This window comes from Neltuma alba, unplaced genomic scaffold, assembly GCF_004799145.2.
Source record: "Neltuma alba isolate B1F8T4 unplaced genomic scaffold, ASM479914v2 tig00011526_pilon, whole genome shotgun sequence".
Taxonomy (NCBI): domain Eukaryota; kingdom Viridiplantae; phylum Streptophyta; class Magnoliopsida; order Fabales; family Fabaceae; genus Neltuma; species Neltuma alba.
Window position 1 is genome coordinate 1 of NW_021636192.1, and position 20,458 is coordinate 20,458.

At 35.0% G+C, this 20,458-nt stretch overlaps 2 protein-coding genes across 4 annotated transcripts; one reads left to right on the forward strand and one right to left on the reverse strand.

Moving 5' to 3' along the window:
- The first annotated feature begins 12,608 nt into the window (after positions 1-12,608).
- Positions 12,609-13,866, forward strand: LOC114714722 (mavicyanin-like). Its single transcript, XM_028899483.1, has 2 exons — positions 12,609-12,810; positions 13,226-13,866. The coding sequence occupies exons 1-2, from the start codon at positions 12,627-12,629 to the stop codon at positions 13,594-13,596; spliced, it is 555 nt and encodes a 184-aa protein (XP_028755316.1). The 5' UTR covers positions 12,609-12,626; the 3' UTR covers positions 13,597-13,866.
- Positions 13,867-14,398: 532 nt separating this feature from the next.
- LOC114714723 (transcription initiation factor IIF subunit alpha) lies at positions 14,399-20,075 on the reverse strand. Of its 3 annotated transcripts, none has more exons than XM_028899485.1 (9): positions 19,732-20,075; positions 19,293-19,451; positions 18,732-18,877; positions 18,180-18,583; positions 17,391-17,506; positions 16,485-16,616; positions 15,996-16,202; positions 15,404-15,622; positions 14,399-14,947 (listed from the first exon to the last, which is right to left on the reverse strand). In XM_028899485.1, the coding sequence occupies exons 1-9, from the start codon at positions 19,900-19,902 to the stop codon at positions 14,858-14,860; spliced, it is 1,644 nt and encodes a 547-aa protein (XP_028755318.1). In that variant the 5' UTR covers positions 19,903-20,075; the 3' UTR covers positions 14,399-14,857. The 3 variants fall into 3 exon arrangements, with proteins under 3 accessions (XP_028755318.1, XP_028755319.1, XP_028755317.1); XM_028899486.1 differs by having other exon boundaries at positions 16,011-16,202; positions 16,482-16,616; XM_028899484.1 differs by having other exon boundaries at positions 16,482-16,616; positions 19,732-20,074.
- Positions 20,076-20,458: the final 383 nt, after the last annotated feature.

Sequence of the window (20,458 nt, forward strand, 5' to 3'; positions counted from 1 at the left end):
CACGAAATGCGAGCGACAAATATAAATAAACAAAAGTGGTGAAAAATAGAGATGAATATCAAAGAATAAAACAACATTCAAGGCAGGAGACTAGATTAAAATCAAGAACAGTTGTTTCCAGTGAATTTCAATCAGAGGTGAAGTACTCGAACCATAAGATCAAACCAAGCAGAGAAAATGCAAACAAATATCGACAAATGAGATATCTAAGAACAAGGTAGCGAATAATGAGTAATCGTGAAAGCACAAAACCTGTTTGATTCTCCTAAGAGGAGGAAGTGATATACAAAGATGGGAAGACTACAAAGAATGAAGAAGGCAAGCGAATAGGAACATTAATAGAGGCCGAAGGGGCTAAAGGCAAAACGAACGACGAAGCCTTCTTTACTAGAAAATTAGTTGCTGTACCAGGAAAAAAATAATAATTGAAGAGAATAATACCAAATTAAATTATATATGTTTCTCACTTTTTTTGCCAACTATATAATTTTTTTCACTGAACTTTATTAAAGTTATTCCATTTTATTTTTTGAACATATATTATGGAAAATATGTTTAAAAAATTACAATGGAAATAATATATTTCTCTCGAAATATTTTTTGATTTTAATAAAATATTAGAAAATAGAATGTATAGTTCACCCAAAATTTATTAGTTTTATTTTTCTTTTTTGGGTTGCTGGTTCAGTTTTGCGGCAGATACAAAATTTCTAAAATTCTAGAAAATGTGAAAAAAAAGATAGGTCAAATTGAAAATACAGGGTTGCGCGCCTGAAACGTGGGAGCATAAGCTGGTGACACGTTAGCAGGTCATATGTTCATTCATTTGATATATATTTTATTCGTGCATGACATATAATAATAAAAAATCATTTAAATCCATAATAAAATTGTGATATTTTATAATACTTTTGAAAAAATACTCCCATTAATGATTCTCCTCATCCTTAATAAATGATTTTACAACTACAGAAGAGTATTTAATGAGGGGCAGATTTTAAGAAAGATAAAAAATAATTCAGACGCAAATAAGTTCCACAATTATGTTATTTATGTTATTTTTACAACTATGTATTACAGTACTTTCAGTTTTAATTAAGACTTATTATAGACTATAATGAGATATTATAATTAGGGAGAAGGGTGATATATATATATATATATATTAAGGAGGGAGGGATATGCTCATTTGAAATTTTATGAAAGATGGTATATTGGACAAGTCTATGGAAAATATGAGTAGTATAGAAAATAAAGAAGGTAAAGAGTTCAAATAAGATCCATGCAAGAACTTTTTTTAATTAATTTTTAGATTTTATAATATTAAGTATATATCAGCATATATATAATAATGAGTACTTAAATAGTTGTATTTTTTATTTTTCATAAAATATTATTGGAGAAAGATATATAGTCAGATCCCTAAAGTTTTGATTAATTTAAGTTAAGATCCCGATAATTTTTTCATTAAGAAATCAGTCCTTAAAATTGCATTAATTTTGGTCAAAGTACTTACTATTATTAAATATCATTGTCATAAAAATGATATATCATTATCCCGTTAGTAACATGTTACCACTATGTTGACACACAAGATATAATTTTTAAAAAAAAACAATTTAAAACAATACCGGACTAAATTGCCACACATATACAAATATAAGGAATAGAATTAAGAGTTTCATCATTTATTTATGACCCGTTTGAAATAACTTATAAGCAGTTTTTCAACTATAATTTACGAAATACAAAATAAATATGCAAGAGAAATTTGTCTCAATTTATAGAAAACATGCAAATAAATGTCATAATTGCCAACCCAAATGAGTCTTAATGGCAAAATTCCTTGTCAACTTAGGATGTGTTTAGATTTGTGATGCATAAATACTTATAAATACTCTCACTTAAGCCCATACAAGACTCTCTTTATATATTTACCTCATTTTTGTAAATTATAGTTGAAAAGCTACTTTTAAACAATTCCAAGCAAACTTTTAAATTGGTTGAGAGTGGCGATATTTACATTGTAGGCAACTAATTTTGGGGCGAGAAAATAAAAAAAAAAAAAAGAAGGAAAAGATAAAAAGGGTCAATGAAAAATCTACACACACATGTTATCTTTTTAATTTATATAAAAATAAAAAGGGTGGGAATGTCAATGGGTGAAGTGTGAGGGCCTTAAGGAAGAAGGGGGTGGAAGGATATATTCATTTTCCAAACTGTCAAGACAGGGACATGTTCCACTGAATGCTTTATATCTTTGAGAATATTGTGTGGTGGGGTATCCATGATAAGGGATTATATTCTTCCCATGGTGCTTCTGCCAGATAAGTTATGTCACTTGCAAAAAAATTTGACACGTGACGGCCAGATAATGGGGTCTAATTCTAAACTCTAAAACCACCACAAATTTGATTTTTCTTATGTTTCAAATTGTATATACCAAATATAACTAGTTGAACCTATGAATATGATGTTGCCACAATTAGTAGTCAAATCGGGCCACTCTCCTAATTAAAGTATTAAACATCAGACTTATCACACTTTTATATGTCTATTTTTACTTTTAGTAATGTAATACTATCTCCGATCTAATTATAAGAGCTAGTTGACTAATTTGAAAAGATTAAGAAAATGAGTTAAGTTAGTTATTTGTAATAAATAGGTGTTTTTTTTCTAAAATATCTTACTAATTAAGTGCGTTGGTTAGAACTACTATTATTAGAAGGACTATCTTAAAAAAATACATAAATATTAAAGACAAAGTAGATTGAGTCTTATATTAGAATTAAAATAAAAATTAAACAAGTCTTATATTAAGGACCGGAAGTGGCATTTTTTTAATAATGATTTTTTTAATGTCAATCTTTACCTCTTATTCTTAATACTAACCCATATATAATCTCGCAGCCCCCCAAAGAAAAAATTGATCTCATAAAAATTGAGTGTGATACATTTAATTGAAGCTACCAAATTTTATCCTCACCCTTTTGCTGTAGTTAAATTTAGAAAAGTTTTCTTTTAATAAAAAAAATTAAAGATGTAAATACGTAATCGTTTTTAAGGAAATGGAAGTGCATTTGTTTATCAGTTAGCATGAAAAAAAGAGAGAGAGTAGAAATAAAACTCTTAAATCTTTTCTCTAGTTCTAAACTAAGAAAAGTCACATTTAGTTTGATTTTGACCTTTCAAAGTAGTGCCACTAATTTTTTGTGGCCATCAGTGTCACTTATATTTTGTATCATTGAAATTTAAAATTCCAACTGATCACGTAAATAAGTATAATAACTGTCATGGTATCTATCTATAGGTTGACTTCTTTTTATTTTTATTTTTGTTACACAAAAGAGGGCAAAGCCCAAACCAAAAAAGTAAAACTAACGCCCTCAGATGAGAAGGGCACAAAGCACAATAAAAATTAGTTTTGGATAACCCATACTTTGCAAGAGTCTGCTACTCGGTTTTGCTGTTGGAAATGTGCAAGATTTTCAACTCCTAATGAAACTTTTTTTTTTTTTGGTCAAAACCTCCTAATGAAGCTTTAGCATATTCATAATCTGAATGATCACGAGACTGTCAATGAACACATGTTCCTATTTCCAACATTGTGTCTACCACATTTTTTGAATCAAACTCAAGGAGAATTTTTTTAAACTCCATATCCCAAGCTAATTTGAGACCTTTCTAAACAGCCCATTCTTTTGACTCAAGAACGCTGCACAAACCAAGGGCTTGTGAAAAACCTATAATCTAATTCCCACATTCATCCCTTATCACACTCATCCACAGTTTGCTCTACTTGTTGATGCTGACATTGCCCCATCTCCATTGACTTTCACCCAATCAAGAGGGGAGCCTGCCAATTAACAAAGCTACCAGACACTGATTGATTCCCTGTAATAGAAATTTCATTATCTGCACAAAATTTCCAAGTCTGCATAATAGTGGAAGCAGGATTTGTTGGTTTCACAAAATTATCCATAAAAATAGTACTACCTCCGGTTCTAATTATAAAACTAGTTGACTAATTTGAGAAGATTAAGAAAATAAGTTAAGTTAGTTATTTGTAATAAATAGGTGTTGTCTTTTCCAAAACATCCTGCTGATTAAGTGTATTGGCTAAAATTATTATTATTAGAAGGACTACTCTGGGAAAAAAATACATAAATATGAGAGATAAAGTGGATTGGAGTTTTATATTTAGGACCAGAATAAAAGTCAAATGAGGTCTTATATTAAGAACAGAGATGGTATTATTCTGCCATAGCCAAAGTTTCCAGCAAGCAACGCCCTTGATAAGATTCCATCTTGAAGACAAATGTCTTCCTAATTCCTTATTAAGATTCAAGTTCATCCATTCTCTCAAAGATGCAGCAAAGAAGGCATTATGAAATTTAGGATCCACAAGTTGTATCCACATCTGTGTAGCATATTGGCAATCCCGAAGCCCATGTAAGATATCCTCAACCTCTAAATTAAAAGAATATGACCAAAAGGGATTGTAGCAGACCACTTACTTATTCTTCAACTCCTTGCCAATGACAAATCAATTTATAAGTATAGCTATATAAATTAGAAGGGTTCCTCTCAATCAAGAAATAAGCACTTTTCACAGTGAAATTACCATGGTTAGTACCTTTCCACATCATCACGTCATTTCCAGCATTTGATAAGGGTGGGAGTCTGGCTATAAGATGTTGTATTACTTCACTTGAAACAATAGTACCAAGCCCTGTGAAATCCCATGACCTATGAGCAACCCAGTTAGCTACTGTTGAAACATTCTTCTTTCCCCTAATAAAGGTCTTAAACACAACTGTTTTATTTTTTTAATCTGGAAATAACCACTTATCACTGAAGAAGTTGGCATAAATTCCATTTGTGACTTGACACTACGTTCCTTCCTCAATAAAATGCTTCTGCTGACAAACAAAGTGCCAAGCTTTGAGTCACCGGGCTAAACCATTAACAAATCAAAATCGCTTCTATTCATATACTTATGCTGCAGAATACTAGCCCATAATCCATTTGAACCAGAGATCAAGTTCCAAGCCAACTTGCATCTAAAAGCACAGTCAACAGAAGAGAGTTTTTTAAATCCAAGACCACCATAGCCTTCAGGTGTTTCCAACCAATAGAATGAAACCCACGGTTTTCATTAGTATTGCCCCAAACAAAATCCTTTGCAATCTTTCAACCTCATTGCAAATACTCTTAAGGCTTGCTTAGTATGAGGTATTGGAGGGTTGGTATTGGTACTCGCACTGCATTGCTTATTTTGTTATGTTTGGTAGAAGGATATTAGTAATCGTGGGACTGCATAATCCCACCTTTCATGGGACTGCTCAATACCCCCAACCCCTTGGTATTGGAAAATCAGTCCTAGGATTGATATTTTGTAGACAAATTGCCCCTCACTCTATGCCCTTTCCTTGCCGTCACTCTTATCTCCATCCTCCCCTACCAATGATGTCTTCCACTGATACATGGCATCCTTCCTCCAACCTCCTCATCTTCAACCTTTGAATCAGATCTGGCAAGTGGTGATGTCTTCGAAGCTATTGTAGCAGACAAAAAATGGTCTTCCCTTTAATGAGAGAGAGAAGCAAAGAGGAAGCAACACCAAGAAGAAAAATGAAAAAAAAAAAAGAATACAGAACCAAAAATCAGAAACCAACAAGAAATAGGAAACAAAAAAAGGAATCATAGACCAATATTTGCAGAAAATCACGAGCTTAAAGCAGTCAAATCAAAGGTCGGTCATCTTCACGGACTGCCATAACCAGGTCAAGAGAAATCATCATCCTCAACTAAAGGTGGAGTTCTCTGGATTTGTGAAAGTGGAGGGTGAAGGTGGGTAATGCTTCAAAAGATTGCATTTGTGAAAGAGAAGGGTGAAGGTGGGTGAAGCTTAGAACATCGCAAATGGTTTTGACGTTTGGAGTCAAGAGGGAGGAGAGAGGAGGGTATTGTAGTCTTTCTCAATTAATGATTATTTATAAAACAAAAATGATAAAATCAATGCCTTGAAATATTACTTCACAACAAACATAATTTTAAAGCTTCATTCCCAACCTCAATGCCAGTCTCAATCCCACTACCACTCTCATTCCAAATCCATTAAAATTTAAACCTGCATGCCAAACATAACTTAGGAATTTGTGCTACTTGCATAGGATACAAAGGCACAGTGCTGATCGCCGACTTAGCTATACATAAAACTAGAATGTGCTTCTCCCGTGCGTTGCACGGGGAGCTTCTCTAAATAAGATAAAAATTTCTAATGATGTCCAAATATATTCATATAAATTATGTGATTCATTTCAACAGTACAAAAGCTAATTAGAAAAACTTTTATTTTGTAAAGATAAAAATTACTTCTAAATATAATTTAAATGAAACATAAACTTAATATTCATGTTGAAAAAAAAAAACTTCAAAACTTTTAGGAAAACAACAAAAATAAGTAATACTTAAATAAAAAAAATTAAATGACACGAATTATTTCGAAAGAAAAACTTGTCATTAAATCTTATATTTATTGTTTTCAACTTTTATAAAAATAGATTAAAGCCATCTGCATAATATAACAATCCAATAATATCAACTCAAAACATTCACATGATGACCGTAATAGTAGAAGACTTTTTCAAGCAGTCCCCCCCATGGCATTGGGCAGTATATATTTGCATCAATAGCCGTCTAAAATGCTTTTTATTACCCATGTTGTAGGAACTTTCTTTTTTCCATTTTCGTATGACAATATCCTTTTCGTTCATAAACAATGCATCCATTCATTGAAGGTTTGAAGAATTACCAAAAAAATCTTAAAATTTAGCTTTATTATAACACCAAGGTGGTGAAAAATCTTAAAAGCAGCCTATCTTAAAATTTAGCATTATCTTCCCGATTATACTTATCATGCATATAAAAAATTAACAAATTTAATTCTCATTTGAGGCAACTTAACTACACATTACAACAAAAACTGGAGACACAACAAATCATAAATGCGGCATGTAAACCCAAAAAAAAATAAAGGTGCTTGAACAGCAATAAGGAGAGCTTTCCTCCCCCGTGCAACGTTCAGACCAAGGCACCAGTAAAATTGTACATGTTTTAAATACCCCAGTAAAATTAATAAATGCGGCATGTACACGTTCAGACAACAAATCATTAAATGCGGCATGTAAACCAAAGTTCCATTGTACATGTTTTAAATACCCCAGTAAAATTAATGCTCACTGCCCTCTTCAAGCCTTGGCTTGCCTTATGTTTCCGAAAAAAAACAATTGATGCTCACTATCTACAAACATCTTCGACCATGGCCTGGGCACTTCTCCCTAAATAAAGAACTAAAGCCCACGATTGGAAAGACGTCCCCACCCCCCGAACTTGTATGTTCATTATTTTCATGCAATGGAATATATGCAAGAATATAATAAAAAGAAAGCTGCAGGGCAACAAAAATACCATATGCAAAGTGATTAAAATGAAGACGATGATTAGATAATAGATACCTACAAATACAGTGAGCGGATGTCTGACCAATATATCACATCCACCGCTGCTCATAGTCATCTTCATTCTTTGCTCTGTTTATCTTCCAGAAAGAACAGAGATTAGGCCCACCTTATTGGTGAAAAAACTATATAAAGAGCAGAATAGATGGCTTATCTCACTCCAAAGCTGCCTTCTTACTCTGCTTCAACATGGATTTAACCCAAAAATGAAATCATTAAAGAGTACTGGCAATAGGAAATGGTTACCTTGACTCAATAATTTACTGCTTTTCAATGAGACTGAAACAGCGGAGGAGAAATCTGAATCGGAGAAGAAAATAATAATCTGAATCAAAGAAACAACTTTGTCTTCGCACTATTTTGCTCCAGGGCATGAAACTTACCGATTGGTTTAAGGAGATCTGATACTCCCTTTGCTTAGACAGTCAGCCAAAACCTCACGACATTGGCCTCAATGAACCCGGACTCTGTTCTTCATCAACGTCATCCTCTTTCTCCGTTCCTCATCACCATCTACATCCACCTCACCTATCTCCTTCACCGTAACCAACATTGGCGACCTTTACTATTCATGTCCAGCATCACAGTCGGCCAAACCAGAACAGAAGCCTTGCGAACTCGACCCCATCTTTTCCAATGATCACCAACGAATTTGCTCCTTTGTTCCTCACCCTCATCATTTTCTTCCACCGTTCACCAGCAAGGAGAGTTGGAAGCCATAACATTGAACCTGGTTGGGAAAAGAAGGAATGTTGTAGCATGAGAGAAAGTGAAAAGCTAAAGCCATAAGGAGATGAGAGGGGAAAAAAAAAAAAAACCTGGTTGGGGAAAAGAAGGAATTTTAGACGTCGTCCATGCTTCTTTAGGGTAAACTTGCAAATTGTAAAGGATGAATGAGAATGTATGGAGAGAGGGATGCATGAGATCTGAAGAGGACAGATAAGGATAAAATCTAGAGAGGTGTTTGAAATTTGAAGGAGGAAAAATTAACAGAATAAAATTGTAAAAGTGACACAGATATGGAGGAGATGTGTCAAAAAAAGATAGAGATACGGAGGGAAGAAAAAAAAAAAGAGGGAAAGTGGAGAGATGAGAATTTTGAAATTTGAAATTGAAGTGTGATAGGAAAGCTTTTGTGGACAACAAAAAAAGTGATAGAGATTTCGGGGGCTCCTTAACTTCATAGTTTGATAGCCGGCACCAAGCCATATGAATAATTAATGAACTGTGCAGCTGACAACGGAGCCCAAAGCCTTTTTTTTTGGTATTGAGCCATGAATCTCTGTGAAAAGGTTTTGAGTGTGGAGCCATGATTGAGCCGTCTAAAAGCATCAGCTTGAGTGGAAGAGAATTAATAGATATATTGATAGCAAAAATTATGAAGCCCTCACTAAAAGATTTCTGACATTGAAAGACCAAATGTTATTAAACAATGCCATTATATAAAAAAAAGAAAGAAGCATAGAGTGAAAACAAGACATGGATATAACAAAGACCATATGGATATGCATTTTCATGCTGATCACATATTCTGTATATCTTTCAGTTTCCCTATGCCATTGATTTTATCGCCATGAATATATATTTAGCAACCACTATATTCCAATGATTAATCTGTGGGCCAAGGCTAGTCCTTGTAAATCACCATATAGTACAACTGTCTGCAATTAATTAAGAATCGTAACTAACGTTCTTGTACTTTTGTTTACGTTGTCAATAATCCTTTGCATAATAGAACAAGTCGGAAATATATTTACCTCGAAACATTGTCCTAAACAATGACCATACGGTTTGAACCAGTATAGTATTACTTATCATCAAGTTAGGCTTGATTATGAAGTCAGAGACAAAGTTGATAAGCCTCAACTCACAGTATACTACTGATAAAACAAGCAGTGATTTCGATCTCGTGAAGATCTAGGTAAAATTTTCACTAATGATTTCTCCGTCATAGAATCTACTTATAATATATATACCTCTCATTCATCTGATATTTCTGATCACATTTTATCATCTGAATCATGGGTTGTGGGATGAGCTGTCTCAGGCATTCGTCAGAACCCAAATCTGCAGAAACAATCTGCAGAACCCAAATCCAAGTGTCCCAAGAGATCATTGCCAGATAAGCAAACAAGAAGGTTCAAGGACAAGGAACACCACAAGATGTTGACCCTGCAGATGCAGAAGGATTTGGAGTCTTGGGATTATTCATTGACACTAGAGGATTGCCTCCTACATTCTCCAGCTGGATTCAAGAGCCCTAGGAAAAAGATTCATCCTTCTTCTCCGGGACAAGTTCCCAGGCGTTCGATAAGCGAAGCTAAAGACAGCATGTGCTTGGACAGACCCATGATGTTCAATAATAACTGTAAACAAGAAGAAGAAGAAGAGAATGTTTATCAGTGAATGTTAAAGAAGAGGAGAAAAAGGTACGCTTTAAGCTTCCTCACGTGGTGATACTATACTCACCAGAAGAGGAGCCTCACAGTCATTGTAATACAAGTGAGGATTCGTTCTACGTGAGGTTGGAAGAAAATTGTGGGGGAGGATCATTTGAATCGCCGGACGAGCTTCGTTTCAGACTTGCAGTGACCACTCTTCCTCATGCCTCTTCTCTTCCGGGCTCTGAAAAAAAAAAAAAAAAACAAGTCAAGTTTCTAATTCATTAAAAACGTACGATACTGATGTTGATGCAGTTTCTTAATTAATTTGTGAAGTTTTAATGATGCTCCAAGAATTTGTGCAACTTGTTATGGCATATCCATATGGTTTTGTTGGGATTCAAAAGCGCTTTTATACCTATCTTGTCTCATGTCGGCATTATGGTGGATTGTCAAATTCATCACTGCTCAGAATATAAATCCCATGCCGTTAGCAGAAGGAAAAAGCTCATCGTCTACCCCAGAAAGCCTTTATGAGTTGGAAAATCACGCCATTTCAGTGGATATATATATTATATATATATATATATATATATATATAGCTTCTCTTTGATTGAGCAAGCATACTCATATTCGGGTACACTCAATCAAAATGTGTGTATTTTTCTTAGTAAATCTTAAGATTAACTCCTTACATTAGGCTCAACTCTCATTATTTGTTGGATATTGCTTGTGTACTTTGATATTTTTCTTCTTTTAACCTATGCATGTGTGTTATAGGAAGATTTTAAATTTTTAATTACACTACTGAAGATTTTACTCCATGGACTGTACCGGGACGTCCTTTGTTTTGTTAAAAAAAAAAAAAGAAGGCTTAAAATAATAAAAAATTACTAGCTCATGGTTCGCGAGATTCTCACTCATCACTTGTTTTCCAGAATTAAAACATGAATTATGCATTGCTCGAGTTGCACGCGTGGTCAACTTTATTCCCAATTATGACAAATTGACAATGCATGATGTGTATATATATACACTCAAATTTTTGTTTTATTATTATTTGGTCATTTGTATAAAAACTAGTTAAGTTTTATTTTCATCCACCCCAATCCACTTTATTTATCATATTTATTTTTTTAAAAATAGTCTTTATAATGTTGCATATTAAATATTTAATCAAATAACACTTGATTAGTAAGGATATTTTAAGTAAAAAAATACCTACTTATTATAAATAACTAACTTAATTAATTTTTATAATTTATTTAAATTAGTCAATTCGCTCTTACCTCTTAGTTGTTATATTAAGTATTGGAGGCAGTATTATTCAATTTATTTAATCCAATTGATAATCCTAGATGGATATGAGTCGAACCTGGTCAAGCCAATACGTACCGTTTTAATTAAAGTAGTCAGAGGCTCCATTCATTTAATCGACGTGATCTTTTTGTTGGGCTCTTTAGAAAAATTTTGTCTCAAAGTTAACCCAGGATGGAGGATATCAGACACGCTTAACGTCCCTTTTTTTTTTTTTTGAGGGAAGGGCAGCTCTAAGTTTTGCTTACTAACCCAATTTTAATATGAAAACTAATTAGATACTCTTATGGTTTTAATATAAAACCTATTTAACTAATTTGATTAGATTAGGAAAATATCATAATCATTTTTCTTCTTTTTTTGAGCACTATCATAAGCATCTTTCTTAATACCCCATTTTCCTCTTCTACTTGATTATGGTTGAAGGAGTATCCATAGGGGTAATTTAGAAAAAATTAATAAATATGAGAAATAGGTTTTATATTTAGGACCAAAACCAACTCAATAATTGGATACTATATTAAGGACCGGAGGAGTATTAAATTTATTTCTAAATATAAGATTTTAATCTGTTTTGTTTTTCAAATTTATAATATTTTCTTTAAAATGTTCTTATATTGATTATAAAGGGTTCCCACCAAGAAATAATTCCGATGCACATAATTAAAGGGGACAATTTAGAAAAATCAACACATACTTGTTACAATTAACCAACTTAACTAATCTTCTTAATCTACCCAAATTAGTTATTTAGCTTTTATATCAAGGACTTGATGTAGTATTTTTTTTTTAATAATCACTACTTTCTATTAATGTAAGAGCTAGAAAATTAATTTATGAATATTAAAAAAAATTAGTTAAGGTAATTATTTATATCAAATAAGTATTTTGTTTCTTAAAATACTTTGATTAATCATGTGTATCGGAATGAAAACCCTTTTAGTATGTTCAATCACCATATGGACAAACTTGTAAAAAATAAATAAATATGAGAGATAAAATTAATTAAGATCTTATATTATAATCAAATTGAATCTTTAATTAGTTTTTATATTTAGAACCGGAGTTAGTGTTATATTGGAATTAATATTTGAAGAATAATCATATTGAAAATTTTTGTGCAAATCACCAGGATTTTTCATGTATTCAATGGCCAGGATTTCTTCCTTTAGTGTTCGAACGCTGCGTTTCGGTGATGAGCATGCAGGGAAACTGGATCCGTTAAAAGTTAGTGTGAGAAAAAGTATCACTCACTAGCCGGCTCGCCCTCTATCCACCTAATGGTCGTCACAGTGCAATTGAATTTGGCTTAGCATGACAAGCGGTTGCTCACTTACTCTTCTTCCTTCTACTTTTCTTGCCTTTATTATTTTTTTTCTGCGCCATTTTCACCAGTTCAGTGAATATGGCTATGGCTCATCACTTGACACGAGCATTTCTTCTTGCTGTGCTTGTGATCTCCGCCACCGCGGTGGTGGTCGGAGCTGCCAAGGTGCACCATGTTGCAGGAGGAGACCGCGGATGGGACCCATACTCCCACCTCTCTGCCTGGTCGTCAGCAAGAACCTTCAGAGTCGGCGACGAAATCTGTAAGAAAGACTCCCCCCATGATGCTATAATATAACATTGCCGCATGTATATATGTGGGTGTGTGTGTGTTCTGTGGAACAAAACGACTGTCGTACGGCGCTCTTTATGATTTTCGGGCCTTACCCTTCTGAATGTTGTTGGTGTTTCAACTAGAAAAACAGAATCGCATTGCCCTTCCTACTACTTCTGTATTCTTGGTAGATTTAAGCAAGTGAAGAAAGAAATGGATAAGATTCAGATTCTTCCTTGAGTTCTTTAACATTTTATGTAGATCAACTTCTTAAAAATAATTTTACAATGTACGAGGTACAAGAGTTTTGTTTAACGCCTTAGGTTTTTGTCCAAGCCAAGGGCACTGTCTACGAAAAAACAGTTTTTTGAACTTACGCTCACACAACTTTTTGAAACGGGCAGCGATCCCGGACTCCACAGCAGAGGGGGCAATTGCGGAGGTGAAAAGCAAGGAAGAATATGAGTCTTGCGATGCGAGTAACCCCATCAGGATGTACACGGACGGTCTACAAGCGATCCCGCTGGAGAGGGAAGGGATCAGGTACTTCCTCAGCACTGAGTCACACAATTGCAACAATGGCCTGAAGCTCCACGTAGAGGTTCAGCCCATGATGATGGCTTCTGGTGAAAGTGAAGCCCTTGCTGCTGCAGATTTTGAAGAGGCTGAAGGTCCCGTAGTTCCTTCTGCTTCGCCTCATCATGATAAAGTCTCTTCATTTTCTGTTCTCATTCTCATGTTTTGCGTCTCCACGGTGATGTTTGTGTGTGGCTAAGCACCATATTTGATTGTTTGTACTATCTAAGAATCCAAGACTCTTAGACTAGTTATGTCGTTCTCGGATCTGATATGTTAATGCTTGTATTGTGGACTTTTGTGGGGATTTGGATATGTCCTACGCCATGTGACTGTGATTTGTGAAATTAGTAAGGTTGCTGGTTATGTTTCTATTAGTATCAAAACTGCCATACTGATTAATGGCATTGTAGCTCTATATAGAATAAAAGCTACTAGAAGGTGATCCACCTGAATCGTATTCTTCTCATTTAATCGTCTCTCCGGTTTTGTTCATCATCTCACTCCGTCATCAGCCACCCGTGCGTTTTTCTGAAGAAGTGCTCTAGCAGAGACCAGAGAATCAATTTGATTCGCAACGATTTCCGGGGTTCCATCGTCTAAAATGATTCCCTATTATAGACTAGGCGTCAGGGACTTGAATGAGCATGCATTCAAATTTGCCGTTACTAATAAAGGGGAACACCCTAAAACTTTAAAAAAGTAAAGCGGAAAAAAAAAACAACAAATGACAATTTTGCTAGTACAAGGGCATATACTGTGACGACCTCTGCTTTAAATAAACATCCCTCGTACATCAGATTAATAGCCTCTACACTTCACAACGGATTAAAATGTTGTTCGAAATTCCTAACCTGACAGCTGAAAGTTCTGAGGGGAAAAAAATACAGCAACTATAACTTCGTAATGCTGAATATCCTGATAGCATTATCCTACTAGTTCTTGATAGAAATCAGACACCACTAAAATGGTAGCATATAAGGCCCCTGAGCCTCATTAAATTACACCAAAGGACTTAGTGATACTTGAGGAAAACACTAGATGGTAGATACTTCTCGGCATACAACTATTGAACCAAGGATGGTTGTTACAATATCATACTAGTGCTCCATCAGTAACATCTAAAACCCCTTACTTTTTCTAGTCCTTTTCTGATTTTGGGGGTGGGAGGGAAGAGATGGGGAAAACCATAGAACTCAGAGTTGTCCACTGATATTGGTCATCATCAGAACTAAAAATCACGAGTAGTAAGATACAATATAGAATTTCAAAAGTGGGGCCCAAAAGGTAGGGAAAATAATCCAAGACAGTATTGTCTTTCTTTCTTTTCCTTTACTCTGTATTCTGTATAAGAAAAACAAATACAAACGCCGAGGAGTGAAGTGAATTTAAGAAGCACCAATTCATGAATTCACTTCCCATATTGCTGAATCGTCTACCACCACCAATCAATGCATCAGTCACCTATCTCTCAATATAACATAACTGGATCCGTTAGTCTTCTGTATCTTAGAGATTCTCTTCAAGATCTCAGCAAAAGCTTGTTTGTCCTGCATATAGCAACGAAACACAAGGTGTCATTTCAAACTTGGCAGGATATGCCGACATGCCATAACAATATCTTTAACTGGCATTATTATAATCCTTGGGCGGCCTCAAACATGTTCAACAGGACATCAAATTATGCACTCCTATCTTGCACACAATTTACATGTCCATCTAATTAAACAAGGCACTCCTTCCCCAAACAACCATAAGATTATTGGCAGTCAGCATTATCTTAACAAGTTGGTCCATACAAAATATAACACATAAAGTAAGTCTCTTAAATAACAGCAATCAATTTTTAAAATTTTACATATAAAAATTTAATCAAATATGAATTAAAAATGAGTTAACGAAGGCAGGATGAGAGGAAATACTGTGACAGTGAGATAAGAATGTAGATTACAGGAAAGGCATTCAGCATAATAGAGGATAAAGTAAAATCTTTTCGCAGAGCTTACCTCTGAAGATCTCAGTCTAGCCTTAAATTTAGCAACAAGATCCTGAGTGGTCACCGGAGTCTTCTGCATTAAAACAGCCCTAATTTCTTCCTCACTCACAGGCCCAGAAGCTGTGGTGGCAGATGACCCTGCTTTTGATGAAGGTTGTGGTGTACCTTTTGGTTGCGCATTACTTTTGGGTGCAGGCCCATTTTCATCTTTGACAGATGATTTTAGTTCCTGATTTATTCCATGGGCCAATTAGGACTTTCAAATTTCAATATCAACTAAAAGAGAAATTGTTCAAGTAATATTCGAAAATCAATGCTTCCAGAACAAAAGCTTTTCAGAAAACTTCTAATAGAAAGTAAAGAAGCCATATTGTATTTGAAGCATAAATAAGAAAACACTTGAGTTTAATTAGGGGAATTTTTGTCCAAATTAGTATAAAGAATTTTCTGAATTCGGCCATTATTAGTTCTGCATGTTCAATCAATTTTACATTTTTAGGAGTTATCCAAGCTCTAGGAATTATCAGGTTCGCATGCTCTCCCTCAGAAAGAAAAAAAGTAAAAGCCTCCATAGAAGCAAGATCAAACAAGAAATGACATACATTTTCTGTCTTCACCTTTTTTGGTGGTGCTATAGGTGTTTTTGTTTCCTCATTTAATTTTCTCTTCCCCTTCGAAGTCTTCGAAGTTGAAGGAGTTCCTCGAGCAGGTGCAGATGGTGCAGGCTTTGAAGGGCTGTTGTCAGCAGGTTCTTCCTTAGGAACATCCTTCTGCTTTGGAGCAACAACAGCTGGAAGCTCATCATCCATCTAAACAAACCAGACTGACCCATTAAGAGATGAAAAAGATCATCTTAGAGTTGATAATCATTTGCAAGAGTTTAGGGGGTCGCAATGAAATCCAATCAATTGAGTCAGCTGCTTCCCTTTTCTGACAAGTCAGAGGTTCATAGCAAATGCAAAATCAATAGATAACTAAACAGGTATTGCATTGCACAAAGCTTTGCTACCCGGTGATGTTATTAGTTGCCCCAAGATCAAAGAAAAGGACGAATAATTGAAAGAGAAAAGAAGGCACACAGTCCATACATCGTCGTCGTCATCATCATCCTCAGCTTCAGATTCATTCATCCCACTAGCTCGACCAAGCAGCTTCTTCAGCTCCTTGCCAGATTTACTTAAACCTCCCTCCTCTTCATTCTCTTCATCCTCATCATCATCATCCTGAAATTATAAGCCATAAAATAACACATTCAAGGGAAAAAAATAAATCATCTTCATCTTTATGGACAATAATCATCACTATTTAAGAAAGCACTTTTAGAGCTTTTATAAGTCGTCATACTTCAAGGAGCAGGTCGCGGACTTGACTTTCAACAACTGGGTAAATATTAGCTATAATATAAGACAGCTTAGATCCATGTAAGGAATAAAGTATTGGTGAAACTACAGTAGCACCCAGAAAGAAAGAAAGAAAAATTAGCCAGGACAATTTCCTATGAAGCACAATCGCAATCAGAGCATGCCTATGCCTGACAAGTTCGACCACTAAAATCAATGCTTCAAATAGACATTAGATACTTCGCATTTGTTATGTCAACGTCTATGCTCATAGGACAATTTCCAAAAAAAAAAAAGAAAATTCTTTGGGTCCAATTCCAGAGTTCCAATTGAATCAATAAATAGACTGCTCAAATAAAAATATGTTTAGATGAATTATCCTTAAACAGTTGCCTGTATGATCTCTAATTTTTTTCCAACAAAAACTACTTCCATATTTGTCTAAATAACTTTCTTCTTGCTACAGAAACTAGTTGCATCCTCAGTGATTACATTTTTATGGAGTACGGGGAAAAAAAAAAAAAGGGCCCAAAATCCAGCTATAGATGCAGGTAAAGACATGGCACCAAAACAACCATGCAAAATACCAACTGCGCAATTAGAACATAAATTTCTCAGTCAAAATGCCACTTGATTATCTGAAAAAATAATAATAACCTGCTTAATTTCAGGAGGAGCAGGAACTTCAGGAGCCAAATCTTCTCTTTCCTCAGGATCATTACCAACAGCTTCATCATCATCAGTGAATATCTCCTCATGCTCCCAATCATCACCTATAATAGATGTGTAACTATATCCATCAAAAAGAATAAGCACATAAAATATAAAATGACTAATTAGCATATATAATATATAAAGGAACATCCTATATTCTCTTAATTCATGCGAAGTTAAGCTTTCACAATATAACATAATATGATCACATTTACGAAGTACGCCAATGGGCAATATCATTTTATAAAGGCCTCACCTAACGTCTTAGCCTACAAAATCAACAAATTGTTAGGCTCTTGGCACTACGTATAAGCTGCGTATGTTTTCTCCTAGATTTAATGCCTATCATACTCCTCTAAGGCCCAAATTAATGCTTCCAAACCAAAATTTTGTGAAACTTCAGATCCCCAAATTTTACTTGCCCAGACAATGTGATTTCACCAATCACTCTCTAAGCTATAAGATCCGTTAAGCATTGTGATCCACAACAATGAATCCAGAAGAGAAAGGAACAAACGGTTCCTATTGTCTGCAACCGTTACTTTATTCTATTGTCATTTCTGGCTAAGCAATGACATACATCTACCTAATCTATAGCAATTAAATATGACTGTGGCGTGGAATTGCATGGAAAATAGATCATTTCAGCACAAGACTTCGTAGAAAAGCCATTAATAAACATTACAGCCATACTCAACGGAAAACAGAACGAACAAACAAGACTATACTCACCCTTCTCACTATCATCATCATCATGATCATGGTCCCCTCCCCTTGGACCTTCTTCATCATCATCACCACTTCTTTTATTAAGTCCAAGTCTATTTTTCCTTGCTGCCTCCTCTTCCTCATCCTCTTCCCCCCTATCTGAGACATGACCTTCATCATCATCACTGGTTTTTTTACGTCCTCTCCCTCCTCCACCGCCACCGCCACCACTGCCACCGCCACCGCCACCATTACCATTTTCCTTGTCTTCAAACCTTCCATGTTCACCAAATGCAGCAGGACCATTACTTGCTGCTTTCATCATCCACCTTTCGTAGCCATCAGCAGTTTTCTTTCTATTCTTCATCTTCTCTTCTGCTTCCTCCAAAGTCAGTTGCTTATACTGTGCAACCTTGTTAAAGTTGTACCTAAAAGGACAAATATGCATATTACCCATCTGCTCAAATTCTTTGACCGGGGATTCAAATAGTATTAATAATAATCCTTCTAAAACAATCAAAGCTGAAATCATAAGAAAAATCTTCCACAAAACAATTATAAACACAATAAGCATACCAGGAACCCGCAGGAATGGCAACAAATTCCTTCCTTTCCATCATCAGCAAGTAATATGTAGCTGATTGTGCACCTTCAAGTTGACCCTGGTACTGCGACTGGCCTGTTTCATCCTCCAAGAGCCAGGGCTTATTCTTGTACTTCTCCTGCATAAATTCATCAAAAAATAAATAAATAAATAAAACAAAAATCTAAGGGTGAGGGGTTAAAACAAATACGATTGAACCACATGATCAGCCCTTTTCTATTGGACAGTCATGCAAGTTATCATGCCAAAAAGATGTACTCAACCAATTGTGTTTGATTATGGAATAAATGAAAATTTATAATCTCCCACAATTCATTGGCAATTATACAATGACAAGATGACCAAAATAGTTTCCTTTTCTGTCCTGTATAACCACATATGTCCCTTTAGCAACTCAAGCCTTGTACTTGACATTACCTTATATAAGGATCGTAATGTAATGTCAAATCTAGACATACTCAAATGCAAGGCATCCGTCATAAAAATCAGAAACAAGGAGATGGCGGCCTACATAGCAAGGATAGGTTCATTACCCGCAAAGCATCAGTAAGTTGGCGGCCCTGCAATCCATCCTTCTGTATAGACCACTTATTTTCAGCGCTTTTCTTTTTCGAAAAATCAGGTAATCCAGTAACAAATCTTCCGATGAAGTAGTTTTTGTCATTGCTAGAACTTGCACGAACATTATATTCCTGTCAACATTACAAAAGATCATCAGGCCGCTGCATCCCAGAAACAGAAGCCAAACATGACCATATTAAAGCATTGACTCTGGAATAGACATAGCGCAAAAGTCCAACCAAACTTTCCCCTCCATGAAGATAACACTGGCCACAAGTAATCCCTATGCATCAAGCCAAAGGCGAAGAAAACAACTTGGGAATTTAAAAAATCAACAATTCAGCCATAACCAAAGTGAAGGGCAATTAGAAAAAATTGGGGGAAAGACCCAAAAAAAAAAAAAAAACCAACCCGAATCAAGCGAGTAACGGTGGCTCCACAATCGTGGCATTTGCTCTTTTTCTCAGCCATGTTTTTGCCACAGTTCAAGCATAGAGTCATGTGCTTGCAGTTGCTTCCGTAGAGATCCGAGGTTGATCCACACCCACCACATGAGGGCTTCAACAGCAGGTCGATCGACATTTCTACGGCTCTATGCACCAAAGATTTCCTAAGAGATTAAACAGATACGCAGAAAATCACCTACTGAAGGGAAAACGGAGAGCATCTAGGGTTGAAGCCTTGTAACTCAGCTGAGATTTTGGATACTGCACAGCTTCTGAGGCGAATCGGAATCATGAAGCTGCCCATGAATGTTCGGTAATCCTATACTTATTTCTCCTCCTTTTTTTTTAATTACACATTTTTGGGCAAAAATGCTTTTCTCACTGTGGAACCTGCGGGGACACCGATTTAAGTGTTGGTTGAAAATTTATTAAGATTTTAATCTACTTTATTTTTTATAATACTATTTATTTGTTTTATCTCCAAATAATTTTTATGTGATTGCATATGTTAAAGAAGCTTTTATTAAAAAATAATTTCACTACATATGATTGATAGAGATATTTTAGAAAAAACATTTATATTATAAATAATTAATTTAATTAATTTTTTTAATATTATCTAGTTCTTATATCAAATACGGGGCTATTATAATTTTGCGTGTATATATTTGGCTGCTATGTTCCATCTTACC